This window comes from Pinus tabuliformis, chromosome 3_2 (assembly GCF_031772625.1).
Source record: "Pinus tabuliformis cultivar Carrire ecotype Pingquan chromosome 3_2, CPIR1, whole genome shotgun sequence".
Lineage (NCBI taxonomy): Eukaryota > Viridiplantae > Streptophyta > Pinopsida > Pinales > Pinaceae > Pinus > Pinus tabuliformis.
Window position 1 is genome coordinate 175393849 of NC_142302.1, and position 12052 is coordinate 175405900.

General features: G+C 38.1%; 1 protein-coding gene across 5 annotated transcripts in view; it reads right to left on the minus strand.

Moving 5' to 3' along the window:
- LOC149180358 (nucleoporin (DUF3414)) overlaps window positions 1-12052 on the minus strand; it is a 426459-nt gene that overhangs the window by 125245 nt on the left and 289162 nt on the right. For all 5 annotated transcript variants that reach the window (XM_089416071.1, XM_089416072.1, XM_089416070.1 and 2 more), the window contains one exon: window positions 2504-2611. In XM_089416071.1, coding sequence (XP_089272197.1) covers window positions 2504-2611 — 108 coding nt within the window. The remainder of the gene's footprint in view (window positions 1-2503; window positions 2612-12052) is intronic.

The following is a 12052-nucleotide window of genomic DNA, read 5'->3' on the forward strand; positions in this document are numbered from 1 at the left end:
CTATACAATCTGAGCAACAACACGAGGTACTCCTACAAGCTTTGCGTGCTACGTTTGTACCCCCCATACCCTGTTGTTGGGAGACATTTAGAACGGAGTGGGTGGGGATCAGAGTGACAACCCTCACCCTAAGTCGTTGTCGCAGTGCGTATACAATATGAGCGACAGCAGGAGTAACTCCTAAAAACTTAGCGTGCTAGGTTTGTGAGGAGAAAACACACAAAATGGAGTGTAAGTACCCAAGTTTGGCGTTTTGGACCCGAAGTTGTGAGCTTGGAACCCAATAAAACTAATATTATATTCTAATTTGTTGTTGAGTTGTGAAGTGAGGGTTTTTTGAAGGACAAAGAAGACCTCAAAGACACTCACACAAGAGATATAAATATAGGCCAAAGAAGAGGCCTAGTCACAAGTGTGATGGACTACATTTGTGAAGAAGATCAAGCCTAAAGAAACCGCAATTGTCCAAGATGGAGGTCGAGTTAGAGTTTTTGGTCAAGAAGTTGTTCAAGAAGGCAAAGTTAGGGTTTCTAATCATGAAGTTGTTCAAGAAGGATGAGTTATCTATCCTAGAGTAGGGCGAGTTTCTATGGGAGCTGGTTTACTTGGCACTTTCTACCTTCGATTATCTGTGATATGCTTAAAAATTCGATGTTTGTTTATAATTGCTATAATCTAGATGGTTGATGCTCAAATAATTAATCATTAATGCACTATGGATGCCATTTCTATCTTGAATTATGTATAAATATGCAGGTTTTCATATCTTTTGCAACTAATTTGACATTCTGGATTTCTTTTCTAATATAAATGCAAAATAGCATACACACACACTAGATGCTTCTGAGATGCTTCACTTCCAAAGATTTTTCGAAAATGACGCTTCGCTTCCAAAAAACACACTCACTTCATTCCCACTTTGTGCAACATTGGTTGTACGACCTCCTAAAGTTGTCTCAACAGTTTTTATGTACAGCCCCTTCAATTTCTGACTGTTGGGTTAATGTCCTTTTGTTGCTCACATTGTTTCCTCTTTTCTTTTTTGGACTTGCACACTAAGTGAAAATCATTTATCACTCTTTCTTTTGTGTTTTTCTAACACTTTGTGCTCTTTCCTTTCAGTTTGACTTTCTGTTATAACATTGAGCTGATAACCAAGTCTCCATAGCCCTAATCTCTCAATGACATCGACAGTTAAAATTACGTCTTAATCGGCTGTAGAGATTAAATTTAAATCATTAATATAAATACTTTATTAGACATTAATCAACTCTCTAGTAAAAGACTCTTCACTTTAATAATTAACTTTAATCAAAGTCAATTAGAAAATAAAAAGAACCTTTATGGATGACTTCTACACGTCGAACAGTACACCTGGGCAGAAGTTCCTGTCCGATGCTACAAACATCAATAGATTCAACAAAACAACTTGTTTATTGAAGGAAAAGACAAAATCAGGTGTTACCTGTTTTGCTTTACTTACAGTTCCTGTTTTCAGATTTATCAATTTCTGTAATAGCAATTCAGTCACCAGTGAAAGCAAACCCGATTAATTAAGTCATTAAAAAGGATCACAACTAATTGCTATAGCATATTCATGAGTAGAGCACCATCAGAAGGAAAACTTGCTAAATTTCCAGAAATTAAATTGGCAGCCATTACTGATTTGGATATGTTTATAATAGCAACCTTGCCTATCCATTTCCACCTATTGCATAGCCCTCCTAGTCATTCTCAACTCCATCTACAGAAACTTAACCATAGGCCCTCCTAGTCATTCTCAACTCCATCTACCGAAACTTAACCATAGGCACCCCTTGAGCCTTGTTAGACTAAACATAAGCAATCCTCTCCTACAAATACCCCCCTTGTATCAGAGAAGAGCCAGTCTAAGCTGAGAAGAGGATTTATTATCATGACACTGATTCCCTCTTAAGTTCACAGCTTTAGGACTTTCTTAAGTTGTAGTTTTATTGGTGGCACAACCCATGGCCATGATCTGGGCCAGGTAAACTGACTGCAGCTGCAGTATGAACTGTCTCAGGAACTGAGGCAACATATATGTATGATCTCACTGTTTGAGCACAGAAAGCCACCCTGGGTCTCACAGAAATTAGCTATGTAGCTCCTGAAAACCTAATCTGTTTTATTAACTAACAATCACATCAATTTATTATAAATTCCTTCATAATCCTTTATCAAATCTCTAATGTATGCCTAAAAGCCAAATATGGCCATTATATCTACCACTAAAAACATTATAATGTACAAACATTCCCAGTACTGTAACATTGGAACCATAATTTTACACAAATATAATTCCAACGTCAGTGTAAATGTAGGTCGAACTGGAACCACACATACCTATTATTAGCACATAAACATCCAAAAAATTAAACATAAGAGTACTTTTCTCCCACAAATGCAGCCATTATATACATTAAAATGAAACCACATTAAGTTTCAACAAGCAAAATGAAGACAAGTTAAATAAAATTCTTACACCATTACGATGGAAGCCCAGCAGGGAGGTCGCAGCGTTGACAAAGGGAACAGGCATAGACGTTGAGAGAAGCAAACACTGGTCCAAAGTTGATGCACCTGCATAATCCTAAGTGACACCAAACGAAAAGATCCGAAGCTAATTAATTTCTACCATTACTTCAGGAAAGGAAAAAGATTTACTTCACTAGAAGAAAACCTATTCAAATGAATGCAAGTTTTCAGTACAAAAATTCAAATATCACAAGGAAGCACACTAAATCAACAATTACTCATTTGGTACGAAGTTCATTTAAAACATAACTAAGTGCACGAGACCGTGGGATACTTGTACAGTTTAAAGAGGGACATTCACACTCCTTAAAAATAAATACATGCAGAAATACTTCCAGAAAGAAGAATTATGCCATCCAATTGCCTTCTCTGATGAACTTGCAACAATGGTTGCAATCCAAAGAGACCATACCATGAACACTTACATCATCACTACATAAAATGGATCAAGAAATTCTAGTCTTCATAAAGACTATATCCCATCAATGTTATCAGAATTTAGAAGTGGACCAGAACCAGCAAAACTGGACACTCCAACCAGTTCTAGAGCCATACCAGTCCAGTTGAGGGTTCTGAACCAGCTGGTTCAATACTGGAAGCAGCCTTCAATCACTGAAATGGCTAGTTTCATCCTGCTGTAGCTAGGGACCACTGAAAATCAACTTAAAAAAGAAAATTTAAAAATTTAATAAAAACAGTAAAATAATAAAAGTGAAAGTTAGAAAACTAACCCTAGTAGTTGATATTAAATTCTTAAAGTCAAAGTTGGCATTCTCAATTGTTTTCATTTTCTATTTTTTTACACTATGTTCCATGGGGATGCATCGTCAAGGGTATGGGGTGAGTTCCCCACATTCCTCGAGCTCTTAGAACAGGGGAAACCTCGAGAAACATTTTCCCACATCCATCTTTTGTGAAAACTCGGGGAAATGTTTCCCTAAAAGGGGTGCTTGTAGGCTCCACCCTTCCTCCTCCCCCCTCCCCCTCCCCAATAAAGGAGCATGTATGAGCATCCCCCTGAATTTTGCTAAAAACAATAATTTATGAGTGGGGAAACCTAATATTTAACTCTAGTGCCCTGCCAATGCTATTTAATTAATGGTAATGTTAAATTTTTTAAGTAAAAGGAAGAAAATGAAAGATAAAGTACAATTCTCCTTTATCTTTCATTTTCATCATTTTTCTTAAGTTTTTAACATTACCATTAATTGTTTTAGGATGTTTGAGAGTGGTTCCAACCTCGTTGGGTTTCATATGGAGGAATAACAATTTTAGATACCACTCAAAATCCAGCAGACTTAACAATTTTTAGGATATAAAGATTGTTGCAATGTTTCCAATGTATTCTATCAAGTGTGATGGTGTGGAACTAGCATTTAATCAAGCGCACAAAGCCCTCTATATACCTTGATGTTGGTGCCACTGATTGTTGAACTCCACTGTCATGATGCTAGTAAAAATGCACTTACTCAAACAAAATCTCAATTAGACCTCTCCCTTGTTGTTTTGGTGTCGAAGGATATTATCCCCACAAGAGAGGCTTCCCTAGAAAAACTTAGAGGTTAAATCACTAGGGTTCCAAGCCAAATGGCTCTCTAAGGAGCTTGCAGATAAATCACATAGAAATGTTTTTTATAAAGGAAGGTTCAAGGGTGATGAGAGTCTAATGGTTATGGGAGAAGATACCGACAAAGCCTAAAGCCCAAGATAAGAGTTACAGATGTCCAAGTACACTTCCCACCAACCTGAATAAAACTCAAGAAAAGTTGTAATAAGGTAAGGCTTCTATAGTATGAGAATTTACAGCGTGCAAAAGCATATAACAAGAAAGAAATAGCCTATAAATGATGACATCAAGAAATGACTGAAGGCTACTAAAGAGGTAAACAAGGGATATGCCAACTTTAGGTTTTCATAGGTTAAAAATGTACCGAACAACAACATAAATCTTAGACATCAACCCTAAATTCAGGGTGAAAACATGCAATAAATGCTAGATTTTGGCTTTCAAATATTAATAAATGCAATATACACCTAAAGGGCAATAACATATAGGAACAAAAATGTTATTAAATACAGATTTAAATATATTGCACTTTTTAAATATGGCACAAAATAAACCCTACTTTCAAAAAATAACATGTAAAATGGAAGAAGGTAGCATTAAAACTTACACAATTCAAGCAAGAATCACTTCATCAATCCACAAGATAATCTCTCCATGCAAATATCCTCCCCAAGACAATCCACACCATCATTCATACATTTTGTCCAAGAGAAAAAATTGAAAGAGCTAGTGCGCACTCACTTGAGTGAAGAGAAATGAGTATGTGTCATGGTGATCCAATGAAAATGACTTCCCTCTACATATAGGAAGGCAATTAAGTCATTTTTCATTAATTTACAATGAAAAAGCTCTAAAAGTTTGACTGAAGCATTCACGAAGGATAATAGATCACAAGCCAACCTAAATATATCTTCACAAATGACAAATCATAATTAAAATGTCATAAAACCTCCACAAGTGTGGGAGGAAAGGCTCTCCAACGTCACATCATCCTCCAAAAATGGGCATCTCCATCAAGCAACAAAGTGGATCCAAGAGTGCTCCTCACTCCAAGAAACATCATCAAAATGCATGGGTGCATCTCCAAGTAACATCTCCTCAACCATGATCTTAGCATCAAAAAGGCTCCCATCATCCCCCAGGGACAAGCATGGGTGTCATGGCAGCCCTAGGGTCAACCATTAGCACCAAAATATATTGTGCTAGCCCTCCTAAACCATCTCAATTGTTCTCCATCCTCATCTAGGCTATGCAACAAGGCAATGTCCATCAAGAAAGTTCAAGGCTAGCTTGGGAGCATCATGGATCCATCTGGTCAAATCATCAATCAAGATAACGTCTTGGCTTCTTGGCTTAGTGTTTTATCATCTGGAGGTGTAGCAAGGGGCATACAACCATGTGCAGGCTCCTCAAAGCCCAACACTCATTTCAAGAATGGCAATGTCATATGCGCTCTCAAAGTTCGGAGACATCCTCTTCACTATGCAGGAAAAGTGTCAAGCCATCCCTTTAGGGATCTCTATTGTATGTGTGATCAACCACTAAAAACATACCATCAAGATCAAGTTGTTAATCTAGGTTGTCATTGATGTCAATATGGCATTAGCCGAGATGGAAACTATTGTTGAGATGCCTGGTTCCAAATGACAATGGCATAACTCTAGTTTCATAAGAATGTCATCAATTAATATGTCAAGTCACTAATGAAGAAGTCTTAAGAAGTGCCAAGTATTTAGAAGCCCTTGATGACATATGGAGGACTACATTTGATGATGTCACATTCTTGATGAATGACCACAATTGATGATGGCACTTGATGAGGTCTTGATAACATGGTTGGAGATCATTTGATGGTTGGAAGATTATTTTGGAGTTATCCTAATGATGTTGCACTATGACTGCACTAGTATATCATGACATTGTTCATGCATCGTGCTACATGGATGTTTCACTCCTACATAATGACTTTATGATCCTATGATGACATTGAGACAATGAAGAAGCCACGCTATCCCAAACATTCCTCACGTTGTCCCAAACTTTTTATGTATAAAATTTAAGGATAGTCACAAAGAAAAATTATTTTGGACGCCTTGGAGGCATCCTTTGAAAATGGATCCTAGACCATCTTAAAGAGGATTTTTTCCTCTTTCTAACGAGACTTTATTTTCCCCAAAATTCCCAATAGTTTCTGAGATATTGAATTTTTAAGTTAAGGAAATTATTCCTAGGAGTGAGCCGAACTACACTTAATCATACAAGTTGCCCTCACTTCAAAAAGACGTGTCCCTTCAGTTATAAACAAAATCTCTATAAATAGACATCTAAACACTTCATTTTGACTAGCAATTCAAGCAAGAATTCAGAGATACAAAGTACAAGAGAAGATAGAAGGTCGAGGAGAACAAGGAGACTATTGTTTAGGACGGAAAAAAGGATAATTTTGTTTGGGCATAAAATCTTGCTTGAATCTACTGTAGTTTCCGTGGTCGAAGCTGTCATAGTTGTCGTGTTCGAAGCTGTCGTAGTTGCCGTGTTCAAAGCTGTCGTAGTTGCCGTGGTCGAAGCTGTCGTAGTTGTCATGGTCGAAGTTGTCGTAGTTGTCGTGGTCGAAGTTGTCGTAGTTGCCGTGGTCGAAGCCGCTGTAGTTGTCGTGGTCGAAGCTGCCGTAGTTGTCGTGGTCGAAGTTGACGTAGTTGTCGTGGTCGAAGCTGTTGTAGTTGCTGTGGTCGAAGTTGCCATAGTTGTCGTGGTTGAAGTTGTCGTGGTCGAAGTTGTCATACTTGTCACGGTCGAAGTGTTGATTTATTGGGATTGGACAAATAAAGCTTGTTGAAGTCTTCTCTTGAGAAAAAAATAGGGCAGAGTTGGAGAACTTTGTGAAGCAGCATATTAAAGAATTGTGGAGATCAATGAAGGCCATGATGCATTGAAGCCATTATGAAGTGACCTTGAAGAAGTTTTGTTTGGGTAACATGAAGAGCAGTGGTGACACCTTCATGTGAAGAACAAGGTTGTCATTGATGATGTGACGTGGAGACTAACTGAAGGCGTAGCTAAAGATTGATAGGGCTTGTTGAAGAAAACATTGGGGGCCGTGAAGTATAACCAAACATACCTTGACAAAGTGAAGCTATAAAGTTGGAGCCCTTGGGGTTGGTGCCTTGGAAAGTCCAAGTTGGTCCTTGGCAAATATAGGATTGGTGTCCTTGGAGTTGGTGCTCCTAAACTGAAGGTTGGTGCCTTGGATAAGATAGGGTTGGAGCCATAGAGGATCGGAGTCCTCAAGAAACTGGTAGGAGCCTGAACCAGATATAGGGTTGGAGCCCTTAAGGTTGGTGCCTCAAAATTGACAATATTGGAGCCTTGGAAGTCCAAGTCGGTGCTTGGCAAATACAGGTTGGAGCCTGGGATATTGAAGATCAGTGTCTTCATCTAGGGTTGGAGCCCTACATATATTGTACTTGATTTATTGAAGGAATTAATAAAAGCATTTATTCTTATTGTTCATTTTGTGTTCTAAATATAAGTGATCTAACTGGTAAAATTAATAATTGAAAAGAAATATTGATTCACCACCATCTCAGCGTTTCCAACAATTGGAATCAGAGCCAGTACCTTCACTCAAAGCCTAACAGCTTGAAGGTTGATCATTAAAACACAAATAGCAAAGCTAAGGAAGAAAGTCTCCAATCCTCCAAAAGATGTGTCTCCCTCAACTATCGAAATTGAAGTCAATCAATTTGTGAAGGCTCCATCGTTCAATGAAAACTTTGATATATGGGAGGCAAGAATGAAGAATTTCTTAAAGACTCAAGGCAATGAAGTCTGGAAATCGGAGATCACTGATAGCATGATGGATGGAGAATCCAAGGAACATAATACAAGAGCAATGAAAGCAATCTTGAATGGGCTACCTGATTCTATGAAGGCCAATTTTGAAAAATGCTCGTCAACAAAAGGCATATGGGATAAACTTCATGATCTTCACTCAAAAGGAGCGTTGACAATGATCTCTAGTCAAGAAAATGATGTAAAACAAGAAGGAAATCCAGAGCCGATCAAGGAAGCTTAAGATAAGAGTGATGACATCAAGGCAAAAGAAGACCTAGAACATGAAGAGAATGAAAAAGATTTTGAACAAGATCTCTTCACTAAACTTATGGTTGCCATGGAAGAGATTAACAATTTGAAAAAGCAAAATGAGGAACTTAAGAAGAAAGTGCAAGTTGGTGACCAGAACAAGACAAGGAAGGAAGTTGACCTTGTCAAGCTTCAAGTACAAGAAACAGATGAGGAGCTCGCCAAGATTAAGGAAGAATTTCATCAAAACAAGAGAAAGCATCATGAAGAAGTCATATCCATGACAAATCAATTGGATAAGACAAAGAAATGGGAAGATACCTTGTCAAGCCACCTTGAACAAAGGCACAAAAGCTTAAACAAACTTGAAGTAGAGATGGGTCAATACAAGGAAGAGGTCTCCTACCTTAGATCTCAACTAGAAGAAGCAATGAAACAAGCACAAGAAGCTGAGAAGGTGATGATAGACGGACAAGTTGATGAAGCGGAAAAGGAGAGAAACACCATGATATGCCAACTAGAAGAAAAGGATGACGACATCACCAAGTTAAAATCAGAAATCACTTCTCTTAAGGCCCAATCATGTGATGCAACCAAGATGAAGGAAGAAATGGAGATCATACTATCAAAGAAGGATGAAGAAAGCAAGAACATGAAAGAAGATATTGTCTTTCTTAAAAAGGAAGTTGACTTGCTAAATAAGAACTTGAAGAGCTCTCAAACCCTAGATGGAATCCTAAGTCATGAAAGGTCTCCACTTGATAAATCAGGTCTCGGCTATGTAGGTGAATCCTCAATCAAGAATGATGCAAACCGTAATGCTTCAAACAACAAGGATGTGAGGAAGCTTGGAAGAAATGTTTATGCTCCCAGTTCCAGCAAAGGCAAGGAGAAGAATCAAGAACACATTGAAAGAAATCCTACTCCAAGAAGACTTGCAAATGGTGTCAAGAATACAAAAGCATATGGATATCATCAAAGAATCCCAAGACAAAAAGACTTCAAAAGTACATCAAGGAAACCTTCTTCTCCCAGGTACCAAAGTATATTTCTTAATTATTGCTATTCTTGTACAAACTTTGGGTAGATGGCAAAAGATTGTAGGGAATATCACAAAGATAACTATTATGGTCCCCGCCAATCTCCGAGAAGCAATTTTGCAAGAAGAAGTCATGAATTTTTATACATGAACAATATAGAGTGCTTCAAGTGTCATAACATTGGACATATGGCACGTGATTGTAACTTGACTTGGGCCCCTACACAAGCTAGAACCATACCAAAGAAAAATGTTACACAAGTATGGAGAAGGAAGCAAACACAATCCAGAAGTCTCTTGAACTCACCAACCAACAACACATGTTGTGACTTGATGATGTCATCCTCAATATTCCAAGTATTTGATGGGAGACTCTGCCAAAAGGAAGATCGTGCATATAGTTAGGGGGATCTTATGATGATTAGGCATTCTTATAGAAGCCATATGATTCTTATGAAAACCTTGATAAGCTATATGGACAATCATTCTTTGACAGATCATCTCTCAGGAACACTACTTGAAGAATATAATCCTTATTCATCTGATGGATTATTATTGAAGATCTCTTCCACTTGATCATTAGCAAGTAATCTTTCATGAGGGGGAGTTGGCTCATCACATGAAGGAATTTAAGCACATCTATCATGAACCACATTGCCAGAAAGAAGAGCACCATGACAGGGGGAGTAACATACCTATGAAGAATTACTATTCGTAAAGAAAATAAGCAGCTTGACATGGGGAGTACTTGGGCACCCCATTTGCCATTGATGTCAAAGGGGGAGAGAATGTTGAAAGGGCAAGAATATTGCCATCAATGACAAAGGGGAGATTGTTAATCTAGGTTATCATTGATGTCAATATGGCACTAGCCGAGATGGAAACTATTGTTGTGATGTCTGGTTCCAAATGATGATATCATAACTCTTGTTTCATAAGAATGTCATTAATTAATATGTCAAGTCACTAATGAAGAAGTCTTAAGAAGTGTCAAGTATTTAGAAGCCCTTAATGACATATGGAGGACTACATTCGATGATGTCATATTCTTGATGAATGACCACAATTGATGATGGAACTTGATGAGGTCTTGATAACATGGTTGGAGATCATTTGATGGTTGGAAGATTATTTTGCAGTTATCCTAATGATGTTGCACTATGACTGCACTAGTATATCATGACATTGTTCATGCATCATGCTACATGGATGTTTCACTCCTACATAATGACTTTGATCCTATGATGACATTGATAACAATGAAGAAGCCAAAGAATGAAGAAGCCACGTTGCCCCAAACATTACTCATGTTGTCCTAAGGTATCTTATCAAGCTTATTCGCTAGTCTATCTAAGGAAATTTTGTTGATAATCTGAGCTCCAATCCAAGCTTGTCTAAGGCAGTGTTGTTGTAATTTCTGAGACCCTATTCAGCCCCTTCTTGACAGACCCTTGTAGAACTTGATCTGAAGCTAATACGGGAGCATCTTAGTGGGATGACTTCAAGATTTAAGAGGAATATTCTAGCAGAACTTCGTTGTTCTTTCCAAGGTTGTCCGAGGTACGGTTCACATTGATTCTAAGGCAGATTTTCGGCCTCCTTTTAAAGCAATCTTTTCCCCTCTCTAGGCTTGTTTGTCACACTCCTGTAACCAAAAATGAGAGGGCATCCAAAGGTTGATTTCAAGTTCCTTCAGGGATAATTTTGACCCTATTCTAGTGCTTTCTAAGGTAGACCTTTTCTAAGGCTTTTGTGACATGATTTCAGTCTTGATTGAAGGATTATTTGAGGCAGCACTTGAAGTTGCATTTGTTGGTTCTAAGGTTAGTTTTATTCAAAAATTATTTTTACGACTTTCAATTGTTAAACGGGGTTACATCAAGTTGCATAATTGGTCACAACAAGTGTTATATGCCATTTTATCGCATCTAGTCAATAGACCTACAAACCGGATCAATCAACATCTATGAACACCTTGTCATCATCCCTACATAAAGGCCTCTAAACATGACTCTTGCAAATCCTTGAGTTTCGAGGTCTGACTGCTTCATTTCAATGCTTTTAAGGCCTAATTGACCATGGCCCTTTAGGGAACTACGTTCAGCAGTCGGTTTCTCAGTTCTACACCAACACTGATGAGCAGAAGGTTGTCCCTTGTTGGGGGTGCAATGATTCTAGAAATTCGGGAAAAATAAAAAGAATCTCGAAGCTTCCTCTTCCAGAAGCTTCCAAGAGTTGTTACAACCATTTACCCTAGATAAGAACTTTGAATCCTATCTAATCCTACCTTGGAGATTTCACCTCTTCTCCCTTGAGCTCATCCTCCCATCAAGAGTGGATCTTAAGCCTAAATTGGTAAATGGATAAGAATTCCCAAACTACCACACTCTCCTATAAATCTACAACAATCTACAACATCAGGGTGGCTTTGGAGACTAATCATACACTCATGCTGCTGCTTTCAACCTTAGAGAGTTATCAACTTCATGCATCAGAGTGACACTGAGGTGTGCTCTGTGACAAGGAAGGACAAGTCAACTTGGTGAGATCTCTACAAAATCAGCTTCCATTCTTGGCTGTAAACATTTTCCTTTTCATATTAATACAAAGACTATATCATTTTCCTATATGTGTTATGTTATGTTTACATTCATATCTTTCAATGCTATGCTAACCCACTGAATAGAGTGACTAGATAATGCTACATAAATGTCGTAGATCCTTGGCTTGTGTTGATTGTATGTGTAGGTTCTAATTATAGAAATTGAAGCTAGGATTGGAGCTCACAAGCCGAGAGGTGAGAAGAG